The sequence below is a fragment of the Anabrus simplex genome, chromosome 1, assembly GCF_040414725.1.
Source record: "Anabrus simplex isolate iqAnaSimp1 chromosome 1, ASM4041472v1, whole genome shotgun sequence".
In the NCBI taxonomy this organism is placed as follows: domain Eukaryota; kingdom Metazoa; phylum Arthropoda; class Insecta; order Orthoptera; family Tettigoniidae; genus Anabrus; species Anabrus simplex.
The window spans coordinates 1,749,988,535-1,750,003,951 of record NC_090265.1 but is presented as its reverse complement, the minus strand read 5'-3'; the positions used below and the strand labels follow the sequence as shown (position 1 = coordinate 1,750,003,951).

General features: G+C 40.1%; 1 protein-coding gene across 1 annotated transcript in view; it reads left to right on the top strand.

Annotated features, from left to right (window-relative positions):
- The window catches only part of BicC (protein bicaudal C), a 345,922-nt gene that overhangs the window by 137,921 nt on the left and 192,584 nt on the right, over positions 1-15,417 (top strand). Inside the window, exon 3 of the mRNA XM_067138510.2 lies at positions 10,700-10,769. Within this exon, the coding sequence (XP_066994611.1) occupies positions 10,700-10,769 (70 nt within the window). The remainder of the gene's footprint in view (positions 1-10,699; positions 10,770-15,417) is intronic.

Sequence of the window (15,417 nt, the reverse complement as noted above, 5' to 3'; positions counted from 1 at the left end):
ACTTGGCCCTAGGTTCGAGAAAACAGTCCATCAGTATCTCTGTCGGTCTATATATTGCGATCTTAATTCTCAAAGTGCTGCGGATTCGCAATCTTTCATATATCATAAAGATACGGTGATGTTTAGCAATAGTGATATTTTAAGAAATGCTTATGAAGGCTTCTAATGTCGTACTTTCATTTTTCATGTTTAAGCCACTTTTAACATGTTTTAAAAACGCGATAAAATGCTACTAAAATGCTATACAAATGCGAAGCAGACCTTACTATTCAAATAAGACTTTGTATGTTTCTTGTTGCTCGTCCTTTTATTTCCTGCAAATGTTAACTCTTGAGTTCAAATACCCAGAGTTTTCCTATCAGCTCTGTTAAGGTATTTGGGATCCTACCAAAATTGTGGAAGCTGAAAGATTTTCATTGTAACTAAATGGCATAAATACATGTTACATACGGCTTCGACCCCTGCTGACTTGCGAAAGCATTGGAGCCATGCTAGTTACGGAATAACTTGACCACCACTGAACAAGGGAGAGTAGTAACTCCGTCCCCTGCTACTAGGGATGGGCGCGACTGAAGCCTGGAATGGAGTGTCGACGCCATCGACTCCGAACACCGGACTCGGTTCGCATGAAGACTCGCGACTCCAAGCTAACTTAACTCTCGTTGCGGGGCCGGAAAATAACCTGAAATATTGTACATGTTTCTGCTCATTTTCCCACTGAGATTTTTAAGAATTTTGTAGAATGAAGTACGGTATCGTTATAGAAGACGAGCGTAATGGTGAAGTTGAAATATAATAAAACGTGTCAAGTCAGAAAGTAGACCACGGGCATTTCATATCACGCCTTTATTTGTCGTGATGAGGAAACTGATAAACAAATATCGATGGTAAATCATTATGAATCACACATGAAAGAAGAAAACAAATCTAATATGATTAAAGCCACTAACATATTTCGAACATAGATGAAACCATTAAAAATAAACACAGTGAACGAAGCCGTAATAAACAACGCCAATCTTGTCTCCCACCACAGGTTCATGGCTATACAGTGCGGCAATGAACACTGAATAATATTCGTCCCACAAAATACGTTTTACGAATGAACTATACCAATGACGCCCGTATATAATTCGCGCATATTTCACCATCACGAAAAATGATACAGGTAAAAATCCCTGGCCTGGCCGGAATCTATCCCGGTGCCTCCACAGACTGCGGAGGCGGCTTATATGATGCACAATAATAGGTAAAATGTTTGTTGTACAATCGTACTCTAAGCACCGCCTTTTTCTGTTTTACGTCATTGAAGTTAATATTGGCATTCATTTAAAATTATACTGCCGGATTATTACCACTATTATCTTCACCATCATCATTTTCGCCAAAATAGACCTACAACATTAAGAATAACGGTGATAATAATCAAAGACAATGTTTAATGTTTGCTGGCTAATAATCATCTTGTATTCATTGTATCACAAGTTATCCACGGATGAACGTGGAACTATAGTTCCAAGCAGTTCCGAAAACAGTCGACTCTTCGCGCCTCCGTTCGCAGCCCATCCCTGCCTGCTACAGGCAGGCGGATGTGTGTTCACAATCGTCCGACCATCGGCAACGATGTCTGTACTTAAACGTCCTAGAAATAAGTTTTCCAGGAAGAATGCTTGACGCTCGAGTTATCCGATGTAAATCAAAGTAACGGATAAAGCACTAGTCTTACAAACAAAAGGAGCATACATACAGGATATAAAATTAATCACCGGACTGAATGGACCGAATTCAATTAAGACTGTCAGCGGCGATAATACTTGACATAAATTCATGTCATACACAATGTATTATTTAAGTGTGTAGGAAAGCTTAAATAACGTGAATGTTATGTGACTAGTATATAAACCGAGTGAGTTGGCCGTGCGGTTAGGGGGGCGCAGGTGTCGTCTTGCATTCGGGAGGTAGACGGTTCGACCCCCCCCCCCCCACTGTCAGCAGCTCTGAATATGGTTTTCGTGGGTTTCCCATTTTCACCCCACGATCAAAATTTGGTCGATATCACTCCACAAACCTCGATGGCAAGAGTTCTCTCTCGTGCTTATAGATGGAGATAAAGCAGTTGTCAGTTGGTGAAGATCCATTCACTTAACTGATAAAATGCATTTTTCACAAAACTGTTCAAAGAGGATAGTCATAATTGTACAGTGATTCTAAACTGGCTGGTGCAAATTGTCTTCTAAACTTTCTAGTTTAGTATGAATGTGAAAGGAGACATGGCCAACTTACTGCAGCACTGTATAGTCTATGATCTGACAACGTGGTTAGCTGGTTCGAGTCCCATTGGTCAGAAAAATCTCATCAGTACGTTAGCCGGCAGGGTAGAGGAGGTGGTGGTATACAATTTCTAATCGCTAGATTGCGTGCCAAAGGCCTGGATAAATTCCAAACCTCCCCGCAGTGCTCATATGGAGTGAGAGCATATGATGCTATTTATGATTCGTCTGTCGGATGGAGACTTTAATCCTGGAGGAGACCCCTTGGTGCTATTCGACAGGAGTAGGCTATGAGCCGGCACCGGGTTTCACCCTCTCCCTTCCTACTACATCACGTCATTCATTTCATCTCATTAACTCCTCTGACGTTGACATCAGGAAGGGCATCCGGTCATGAAATCCGCCAGGACAGATTCATCTAACCTCATACCCGACCCCGTAGAGATACGCGGCAGTGATTGGACAAACATAATAATAATAATAATAATAATAATAATAATAATAATAATAATAATAATAATAATAATTAAATTCAAACAGAAGGCCGGTAAGTGTACCGACATTATTATAATTATTATTATAATTATTATTATTATTATTATTATTATTATTATTATAAGCATGTCTAGTAGGCCTACTGCATAAGAACCTGCCTACTGCATAAGAACCTGTTTTTTCCTGCATTTCATTTTGTAACTTATTTGTTTTGTATTATGTACTTACCGTGAATACAATGAATTCAACGCTATTTGAAACCATTTAAGAAATTACTAGGCAAACAACTGATAGGAAATCTCCCACTTGTATGACAGCAAATCATTGATTGTGCGACAGATATTTTTTCCATCTAATTCTATATACCTACTTATTTAATGGAGTTGTCACTGTGGGGGAAAGGCTTTGTAACATCAAAACTTGATGCGAAGAAGTAGGTGCAGGAGAAACTTAGATCTGAAAGCTAGATGACGCGTAGGAAAGCAGTTCATAGAATGAACAAATGGCAGCAGCAAGCATTGAATGTTGTTGCTGCTGTCTTATCAGTACAAACTACGCATATGCTATAGGAACAGTGGTTCTAATGTGCCTTGAATCGGATCACTGTATCGATTCAGTAACGTGATCGGAATCAAATTAATCCATTCAGTAAAATGAATCGAATATCCCATCACTAGTTCGATCACCCATCGAATGACTGAATTACTGAGTGGTCTGGTATTCCTAGCCTGTTACAGTTTAGGTTGACTAACCAGCAATGAGTTTTGTTGGAGTCTGCCCAGACTCTTTCGTTTATGAGTATGTATATGTCCGTTCAAGAAGCAGGCTCATTCTCTGGCCAAACGAGCTGGGTAGAAGTGGAGACGAAGTCTCGTTGCACGGCCCTAATCTAAATTTTTAAAAAATCTAAAAAAATGTTAGAGATAAGTTACACGTAAAAGCACGCTGAATACGTACGTGATGTCACAAGCATGCTTGATTTCTAGGTAACGTATTTTTATGTAAATACATATTTTTAGAAATTTTGTCAGAAGTACATATGTTTTCCCAATTCCAATTTTTAAATTAAATTCAAACAGAAGGCCGGTAAGTGTACCGACATGAGGCTGGCTCATTTGAGCCCCTTGTGTGGTCGTATGTTCTCGCTTTATGTTGTGTTGTGAGGCTCCAATCCTGCCTCACAGCCCGTGGTGACCTACCTGTTAGACGAATGACCGACAAGCGAGTACTAACGCAGGAACATAGCCCAGTACAAGAGTACCTGAGGTGGAAAGGCTAGTCCTCTTCCAGCTACTTCCAGCCCCTCCGTAAAGGAGAATTTACAGGAAACCTTCCTCTAATTTATATCAGGCACTACCATACCCCGTTTCGGCACTGATTACCCTTTCGCGATTGTATCAAGGCATTTCAGGCGCTAGACCAATGCCACTAAAGTGGCATTGTCATCCTCGGGCCATGGCCGCCTGCAAGGCTTTCGGTGGGGGAAACTGGAAAAGTTGACACCAGTAGGTAGTCAAATGATTTGGTGCGTGGTGGTCGCGCAGAATGAATGAATGAATGAATGAATGAATAAAAGGTAGTCTTGCAAACGCCCATGCAGATGGTGGTGGTGGTGATGGTGATTGTTTTAAGAGGAAGTACAACTAGGTAACCATCCTCTAATCAGAGGGGAAAATGGAAGGGATCCGACACTTCGAAAAATTAAGATATCGGTCAAAGAAAGACAAGGGCCACGAAGGGCGTGAAAATGAAAGACTCCCTAGCCCTCGCAAACCTAATAGCGTCGGGGTCGGAAAAGAACAAGAGTTGACCAAGAGCGGTCGGATAGGATAGATGAAAGTGAGGAGCCTGGCATAAGTACGTGGAAGCAATGCCAGGACTCAACTGAGGGCCCCGTGGTCGCCAACCCACGCTCCAAAGTTCAGAGCCCCTGAGGCCCCTTTTAGTCGCCTCTTACGACAGGCAGGGGATGCCGTGGTTATTCTACCGCCCCCAACCACAGGGGGACAATGCGGATGGCCAGTCATGTAAAAGCTTCTCCCTACGGAGCTACTTCGCATACCCCATTCAAATTAGGTTATTATTGCTGCCCAACTCTAATATAACATTAAGGACGGACCGCATAGAGAATGTGGTACCGCACGATTGTTCTACAAGGCAAGTTAAGAAATGACTTAACAGGCTACCTAATGACCAGTGTTTTGTTTATTAAAGCTTTCCACAATCTTCACGTCTGCTAGAAGAGAAAATGATATAGCGAGTATCACACCTCGCACAGCCTTCAGATTCGGAAAGAAATCCTCCTCCGAAAGCAATTTCCTGTAATATTCGCATTCTTACTGCTGGATGTTTGAACATAATCTTCCGAATGCAACATGATAATGATGATGATAAAAACAGGATATGACTGAGCTGGATGTGACAAGAAACGCAATATTAGATAAAACATTTTTCAGAAAGAAGATTAAGGAATTTGGAGGTTTCCAGGAGAAAGAGAAGCACCAGAGTGAAGTGGTTGCGCGTATTAACGCACTACTGCTTTGGACCCAAGCTCTGCATTCAGGAGAGAAGCGGGCTCGAACCCCACCGTCGGCAGTCCTGAGAATGGTTTTCTGTGGTTTTCAATTTTTACTTCCAGGCAAATGCCGGGACAGTTCCTATGTATTCCACCTCTCTGCCCAATTTCATTCACCATCATGCATTTAATCTTTATTAGTTCCTCAGATCTAGAAAAGGCATTCGATAGTCGTGACTGGACCAAGCTATTTGAGATTCTGAAGGTGATTGGGATCAGATACCGAGAACGAAGAATTATCTACAATCTGTGTAAAAATCAGTCTGCAGTGATAATAATCGAGGGCTCTGAACAAAAATCAACAATCAAGAAAGGAGTGAGGCAAGGCTGCAGTTTGTCCCCGCTTCTTTTCAATATTTACATAGAACAGGCAGTAAAAGAAATCAAAGAGGAATTTGGAAAGGGAATTACCGTCCAAGGAGGGGAAATCAAAACCCTGAGATTTGCCGATGATATTGTTGTTTTAGACAAGATATAAGCTTCTGAGCTTATGTCGTGTCGAGAAAATAGGGTGAAATTCTTAACGTTTCGCAGAGAACTGTGCACTCCGTCATCAGAAGAAAATCTCGACTGTCCACGAGATAGGCTTCTTAAACAATGAGCTTTTGAAATTTAGAAGTTATAATAGAAGTGGAAATGATACGTTCATTCGTCACCAGATGGCTTCCCGAACGCGGCACAGCACTAGCGTTCGAAGCGGAAGCTGACCGAACCATCAGAATCAGTCGAAGAGGGACACATGTTACGTCATTTGTTACGTACACCCATTAATAACACCACGTACCACGAGTCTACGTTACCTGTGATCAATTCCACTATAGGAGAAACACCATGGTTCAGCTTTACCAGTGATTAGTACCATTATGAGGGGCCCGGTGACCTGGATTTTGGACCCTTTAGATTGGAATCCCACCTTTAAACTGTATGAAAACAAAGTTGAAATGGTGCAAAACAAATTTCTTAGATACTTTCCGTACAAAATAACTAATAATTACCCTAAATTTGATTCGTATGATGACTTAATGAAACAACTTGGCTATAAGTTATTAGCAAAAACACGAGTAATTTCAGTTCTATTTGTCTACAAATTATTTAACAATCTTATTGGTAGCTCTAGCTCTCTCTCTCTCTCTCTCTCTCTCTCTCTCTCTCTCTCTCTCTCTCTCTCTCTCTCTGTTCAACTTGTCTGTCCCTAATCCATCTACACGCCCGAAACATGTTACTTTCTACTGCTCTAGATCAAGAACCCAACAACATAGTAATTCACCAGTGTTAAACTCATTGAAAATATTTAATGAATATAGCAATGAGTACAGACTAGACATATTTGAAACTACATACATATCCATAGTAAAACAATGTAAACAAATAACTTAATTGTTTTCTGTTCTAAGTTAAAACCCTCTTTGCTCACTCCTATTCTTAAGCTTATAACTTTAGTTATCTTTCTAGTTTCTAGTTATACCATCTACCTCATCATCATTATCTTCGATGACATCACTACCATCATGTATAATTGCAGTACTAATGCAGCTTTAAAGCAGTTAGTAAATCATGTTAATTGTAATATTTTAAATAACTTGTTATAATATGTGCATATGTAACTGAATATTTGTAATATTATGTTACTGAAGTGTAATTTTTATTTCATTTATGACTTTATTTTACAAGGACTTTCATAAGAGATATTATAATTTTAATTTAATATTTGTTTTCATCTAATGTAATATTATATGCGTTTCACATAATTAGGTTTGTACCTGTCTGAAGCACAATATATAAAAAATTAAAAAATAAATAAAATAAGGTATCGTCCCAGTAATTGTGAATTGGGTCCACTGATTTTTGTTTCACGACCATTTTTAATCATTCATTTTAGATTCTAGTCAGTGGATCCATTTTGAAGTTTCAATTTTCATTTCGTTCACCTCTACCATTAGCTGTTAGGCCTCTTTAAATAATAATAATAATAATAATAATAATAATAATAATAATAATAATAATAATTGTTACCGAGTTTTAGCGGTAGGTAGAGGTAAAAGAAGGTGCGGGTGTGAATGGATCTCAAGCTACGAAATTATAGTGCCTGTAAGGTAAATTTAAAATTTAATACGGTTATATTTTCTTTTCAAAATAAATAAGTAACAAGCATGGCAGGTACACAATAGGAAGTCAAATAAGGTAGTTACAATATTTACAGAATTTGGGCTTCGCGCCCCGAGTTCACAATGCTTGGGCAATCAGCTCAGTTTTACCCCAAACACAAGTTTTAACAGAGGGGCAGAAAACCCCATTCATACCTAGGAGCCCTTGCTCCAAATTACACTGAAAAGCCTCCTCGAGGCATACAACATACAATTTTCAAAAGAGCCACTCGCTCTCAAATTTAAGCCTCTCCCAGGCCACACCAAACTTCACCTTCAAGCTGTCCTCAACGGACATAAACAGGGGTAAAATACCCAATCTACTGAGGTCTATTAAACGAAAAGAATGTTAATTAAATGACCTCTAAAATAACAATTTGAGAGGAGGCGAACTTGCACTCCTAATACACAAGATTAAGACATACTTGGCGCTAGGCCGTTAATACAAGGGCTAATCCCATACTACCGAGGTGACTTTAGAAAAGAGCAATTTGATTTACATTATCGAAGAATATGTTAAGAAAATAAGTTCACCTCAAGACAATGTGAGTGGGAGCTCGAGAGGGTTAGCACTCCCTATCCCAATATGCAGCTTAAAATAGAATAGAAGAAAAGATCGTTACATTTTAGGAAAAGGTTACATGGAGGAACGCTTCGCACCCGCCCCGAGAGTTAAACTGCTGAGCTAGCAAAGAAAGAATTTATTAATCGGCCATTACCTTATTGTTGACCGCTGCCGGAGAAAGAGGCGCTTCCCGCCTCCTGCTATGTACTTAATACACTGAAAGATGGAACAGAAGTGGCCCGGAGACCCTAAAATCAGCAGTTTATATCCTCTCGCGGAAGGTTCTAGGCGTTAGGGGAATGAAAACAACCTCCCACAAACTTTTTATTGGCTAGGTTACAGAAACATATCCAAGTTGGGGGGAAATACATCGGATTGGTCGGAAATTACTAAAAGAAATTCGGGATTGGATAAATCTAAAACAAGGGGAAAAAGAGGGGTATACAGCCAACTTAAACAATAACTGAAAAAAATTTAGCAAAGACAAACATTTGAAATAAAAATTTCTCCAACAAAATAGTTCTTTGACTCCGCGCTAGGGTGCACTATTGTTGATCTTCCGTAGTGTCCTCTAGGAGAGAAAGTTCACACTTCTTACTTCAGGCGAAACAAAAACACATCAAAAATGACACAGTTCAAAAACTCAATTTTCCACGTGGTGACATCTTCTGAGAAGGTAGCGAATTAATAGCGTATATAAAGTTCAGACTTCCTCCAGCAGAGGAGTTTCAACAGGCGCACATTTTAAATTAGCGGTGTGGAGGTGTACCGCCCGGTACAATAATAATAATAATAATAATCTGTTCTGTTTACGTAGGCTATTTTAACCAGATACTATGAAGAACTGACCGGTAATAGTACCTCAAATATTTTTGTATTCCACGGAGTGAATTACGATTTTCACTATTATATTTTAAGACGAGGTATCCTTTAAAACAATTCCTAATATGAGCAATGTGGATAAGCTGCGGGATATTGAGTTAAAATGATCTGATAAATCCATTACTTAGATTATTTATTTGAAGACCTAATATGTAAATCTACTAGTTATTGGCTTTACAGTGTTTTTCTTACTGTACATAGTAAATATCTCTTCACTAGTGATGAATCTAGCTTGCTATTTAGAGGCTATATGTTATCAATAGACGACTGATAAGTTTTAAATACTACTTTTAGAAACTCAATGAACAGGAAAATTCACATAACATTCCAACACCGTGCGAAAAAGAACGTTAAACGGTTGTTGTATGTAGAAACAGAAAATGTACTTTTAGCGGAAATTTTGCCATTTCCATCCAAGAAATTCTAGCTTGCACGCTCCAACTCCGTATTTCTTTGAATTTGTAAATATAGCAAAATAAATGTATAGTAACATCGAGCGCAATATGCATCAAAACCGAATAGTTCTTAAAGGTCTGTTCTTTTGCGACCGGGCGAGTTAGCCGTGGGGTTAAGAGCGTGCAGCTGTGAGCTCTCATCCGAGAGATAGTGGGTTCGAACCCCACTGTCGCCAGCCCTGAAGATGGTTTTCCGTGGTTTCCCATTTGCACACCAGGCAAATGCTGGGGTTGTACCTTAACCCTTTCAGACCTGAAAGAAAACTGGAGGTGTGAATTGTTGTTTGTACGTCAAGAACTGACTAAAATGCTCCTCAATACACATTAATAGTTTATTTTACAAAATAAAAACTAACATCCGAAAAACAGGACCCACACAATTGTGCGTATCAAAATTCAAAACCTCGTTGTATCACGTACGATGGTGTAGCTTCAAAATTTACGTTCACTAACCAATTTACACACTTCATTGAATATATTCCGGTATTCAGTAAAGCTTCTAGATTAATATAAATGCAGTAAATAAATACTTACTTTCGGCACTACTGCTTCCTGCCATCTCGCCGATCAACTGTGCTTTTTAAACTCTTCTTCCTTCGCCCTGGCGGTCAAGCGCATACTAAAATCAATTGAAATAGACGCCACGTGTCCTGCACAATCACTGCAGTCCGGTGTAGCGCCGAAAAAACATCAAATACGGTCAGGGATAACTAAAATACGAACCCGCACAATTGTGCGTACTCGGTCTGAAAGGGTTAAGACCACGGCCGCTTCCTTCCCATTCCTAGGCCTTTCCTGTCCCATCGTCGCCATAAGACCTATCTGTGTCGGTGCGACGTAAAGCAAATAGCAAAAAAAAGTTATTTTGCGAGAACTATACGCCAATGTTTTTTGTGCATGATACGAGGAGAGCTTCGTAGTCACAATCAATCTTCATTTCTCCTGTCCCGTGCCGAGTGTTTGCTCTTTCGCTTAACTATTGACGTACGCTTGAGTTTCCGGCGAATGCCCTCCAGCAATTGATCCTTATAATCTACATTCCCATAAACGATACCACTTAATATGTTCATTTCATACAACTAATCTGGGTACGTGTTTCCAGTTTACCTGTAGCAATAACTCTGCGGAATATTTTGTCATTAAAGCAAAAGTTAGTCAGAAGCTACCCTTCTAAAAATAATCCCTAATAACAAACCGAAGTAGTCTAATTGTATAGTAGTTTCTTTTATTAACTTCAGTACTATTTTTCGCCACTGATAGTTACCACAGTTCCTAATATTAAGGATGACTTGAGATTTATCTTATTTTTGCAGATCATGGAAGAAACGAACACGCATATCGACTGGCCCCGCCGCCTTAAGATTGGAGCGAAATCCAAGAAGGGTAAGTTAGTTAATCATCTAGTAATTCTACTTAATGGTAAGACTTACAAGATGTCTTTTGCAAAGAATGTTGGCAAGGTCGGAGTTGGTCATCAGATCCGTGATTCGGAATGCGGAAGACAGCAACATTAGCATTGCCCTTTGATTGTGTTCAGAGTGACCTTAAGCAGGTAGCAGCGTTCTATATGTTGTGTCCTCTTCCATAAGAGTGATCCCTCACATAAGCTCAAGGAATGATGAATACCGGGGAAGGAAGTTGAAACATAGTAATTTTGCAAGTGCTGGAATTGAATTTAAAATTTAATTTCAGAAGCGGCTTCGAAATTAAACGATACAGTCTCTATCGCAGAAACTGAAACATATGGAGATACGAGAACCTACGTATCCGACACAGTCAAGAAAGACGGCAAGGGTAGAAAGAGAAATGTGTGCCCTTACGATAGTTCCTTTTTTTAAATGTATAATTACCTGTATCCAGCTCCGTGGTTTAGAGGTAGAGTGCATGTCTGTTACTCGGAGGCCTCGATTTAGATAACCGGCAAGTCCGAGGATTTTAATTCTGAACTGAGGATTGTAATGAGGTTAGCCCCATGAGAAAAAGACTGATAAAATGGGTGGTAGAGACAGCGGATCTAGTCATGAAAAATAATACGACTGACGATGTGACGTGCAAGCCATCTGGCTAGGCAGCAGTTGTCTTGGAAAGCCAAGGCTCTTCATGAGTTGTCCTGGGATTTCCTAAATAGATGTACATGTTACCAATAGCAACAAAGTCTGGTGTTCAACTAAGGTGTAAATGAAAGCTTTGATCTAAAATAGACTGATCTGCTTGGTTGTAGAAGAGATGAAACCAGCCAACATCCAATTTTAATGACATTGTGAATCTTTGCCGGCCCTGCGGTGTAGGGGTAGTGTGCCTGCCTCTTACTCAGAGGCCTCAGGTTAGATTCCCTGCCAGGTCAGGAATTTTTACCTGCATCTGAGGGCTGGTTCGAGGTCTACTCAGCCTACGTGATTACAATTGAGGAGCTATCTGACAGTGAGATAGTGGCCCCAGTCTAGAAAGCCAAGAATAACGGCCGAGAGGATCCGTCGTTATCTGCAGGCCTTCGGGCTGAGCAGCGGTCGCTTGGTAGGCCATGGCCTTTCGGAGCTGTTGCGCCATGGCGTTTGGTTTGGGGGGGGGGGAGAAGGTTGAAACTTTGGATCAAGGAAAATTTGTCACTCTAATTTATATATATTAATCACTAATTATGTTTGTCATTCACAGCGGTATTGAGAAAACGGGAAGGTTTCAACAGCTAAAATTTGTATCAGTTATAGATTGTTGTCCAATTTAACCTATCACAACCACGACTTCTTTTCATTTTTTAAAGAAAAATGAGTTTCTATCAGCGAGTTTATTGTCTCGTCGCCCTGATAACGTAGGTGCACGGCTACTGTATATCTATCTGCATGATGTCGAACTGCTTCAGGCTTCCGTTGCCTTCCACAGACATACAGTACTAGTAATATTGGCTTTACCAAACGCCGCGAGTTTGGTCTAAACATACGGTACTGAAACTGAAAAAACGAGGACATTTGACAGACTTAGACTGGTATAAAATATGGGTTACAAGAACAATGAAATCAACACAATCATACTTGAACTGTTTAGTAAAAAATACTCTCTTCCAGTGAAATGATTGCTTTTTTCTTTCTTTTTTTCGGGTATGAAAACACATTATTTCCTGTAACACGCACAGCGCGTCTGGTGATCGTTAAATCGTGAAGTGTAAAAGGTCCAACATTGTAGTTAGCCGGTTCGAGTCCTGTTGGTCCAGATTTTTTTACCATTAGAATGTTAGCTGGCAGGATAGGAGAGGTGGTAGTCTCCAATTTTTAATCACTATAATGCTTGCCAAAAGCCTGGATTAAATTCCAAACCTTTCCGCAGTACTCATATGGAGTAAAGCATGATGTTGGTGGTGATTCGTCCGTTAGATAAGGACGTAAAGCCTTGAGCAGAGCAGACCCTTTAGTGCTATTAGACAGAATTAGACTTTGTATCTGCAGGGGTACACCTTCTCCCTTCCTACTCTCACATATCACGTTATCCGTTTTATTTCACTAACTCCTCTGATGAGTTTGAAGCCATGAGGGCATCCAGTTGTAAAAACTCGCTACGAAAATTCATCTCACTTCATACCAGACTCTGTATGGTTTGGACATGCTAGTTTGAGGAATGCAATCTTAACAAATGTTGATGTTGGATGCTTCGTTGTAGGTGTTTCTATGGTAGAGGCACGTTTTGGCTGAAATGGAATTTCGTATGCTTCGTTCCTTCTCCATAAAATGCCTCTCATTCAACGAGGTGAGGTAATTTGTTTTCACTTAATATTTTCATCTATTGGCATACGACTGAACAAAGTTCTACTCTCAAGTTTGAAGCCTTGGAGGTTAGAGCTTTGGACTTATTCCAACAGGCTATACGCCCACAGAAATATGCCACCAGAAATCCGTCGGAAGAACATGACGTCCATGAATGCATGAGAATTTTTGATCAAAGGTTGTATGAATTTCGTGTGTTAAATCAAATTTCAAGTGAGCCGACCATCCAACGTAATAAACCTCCACGAGAAATAAACATTAAACAAAGGCAAAAGTGGCAGGTATAAAATACAGTTACAGAGACAAACAGAACCTAAAACGATATGTTTAGAGAAAGATGAACTGAGTCAAGTCACAGTAAAGAGAGCGTAACTGCTCTAAATTCACAGACCAAAGATAAGTATGTCACAAGACGCGGAGTAAAAAGACGGGCTAATGTTGCCATTGATGCTTTCACGGCCTGTACTTATAAACATGATCTAGGCTTTTGGGCATATACAGTGTCAAGATATTAAGGTGAAATTCTTTACGTTTCGCAGAGAAGTGTGCCCGTAGTGGCTACTTTCTTTATGGAGCATTTTGAGGAGGCGGCTATTGCTAAGGCGCCCGTCAAACCTATGATATGGTTGGAGATATGTTGATGACGCATTCGTGGTCTGGACAGAGTCCTGAGAAACTTCATCTATTTCTAAACCACCTGCATAAGCAACATCCTTCAATTAAATTCACTATGGAGATAGTCGGACTGATGCCTTCCTTTCTTGACTGTTCTAGTAAGAAAGAAACTGGAGGGCTTCTTAGGACATACTGTCCATCGTAAGCCTACCCACCATCCAGCACAAAAACAAGGCATTCTCATGATACTCGCCAAGAGGGCGAGACGAATTTGTGAGCCATCAAATATCCATATGGAGATGGACACTCTCAAATTAACGTTTAAGCGTAATGGTTACAGCGATTTGCAGATTCATACATCCTGCATCCACGAGAAACGACCAAGCAAAGCTCACAGAAAATAGAATGAAGGGAAATGCTTACTTGCCTTACATTCACAACACTACAAATCGAATTGCTAGAGTCCTCCACAAACACAATATAAAAACCGTGTTTGGCACCGCCACAAAAATTGCTCACAGTCTGGATAAAACCAAGGATAAATTGTCCCCACTTTTACATCCTGGGGTATATGAAATTCCCTGTACTTGCGGTAAGGTATACATCGGCCAAACATGCCGGTCCATTGGTACCCGTATCAAGGAACATGAACGTAATATTCATCTCAACCAGCCAGACAAATCAACAATAGCTGAGCACGCTCTATTGTCGGGTCATGATGCCATATTCCAAGATGCTCGAGCTTCTACCCACACTAGACACTTCAGGTCCAGGATTATACGGGAAGCTGTGGAAATATTTAGAAATCCTAACAATTTCAACAGGGACACTGGCTATCAATAAGAATAAAGTAATACCTGTTGCCAGCCATTAAGGATTTACGTAAGTAGTTGCCTTCTCTGTCCCTTCACTATTGTTATTTCGTCTCTTTTTTTTTTCAAATTCGTACGTTCCGCATCGCCAGATGTTTCATTCCAGGTTTGTGTCAGTCATACACCTGTCAATGTTACGTACACATGTTATGTGACCCTCTTAGACTGATTCTGATGATTCCGTCAGCTTCCGCTTTGAACACTAGCGCTGCACCACTCCCGGGAAGTCATCTGGTAACGAAGGAACGTACCATTTCCACTTCTATTATAACGTCTAAATTCAAAGCTCATTGTTTAAGAAGCCTTTCTCGTGGACAGTCAAGATTTTCTTCTGATGACACAGAACACAGTTCTCTGCGAAACGTAAAGAATTTCTAATGATCAAGTTTGAGTGGTGGCTTTAGTAGGAAAGATCACAATCTTACCATATATAAAAGTGTGTGTGTGTGTGTGTGTGTGTGTGTGTGTGTGTGTGTGTGTGTGTGTGTGTGTGTAAATGATGCATCTCTACCTAAACCACTGGAGTAATTTCAATCAAATTTTGAACACTTATTGGTAGCTCTCTCTCGCTCTTATTATAAGCCATCTCAAGGCCCCATAGGGGTTGGGGGTCAGGAGGTTTAGGTATAAAAATAATCGAAAATAGTGTCGAATCCATAGTTTTCGGGGTCGATTTTTTTTAAGTCAATGTTCAGCCCGCCTTTCGGTGGTGAATGGGGAGTGAGATATAGAAGTTCAGGCATATTTGGCATAGGGGGAGAGAAAGAGTGAAAAAATAAAATGACCCAAATG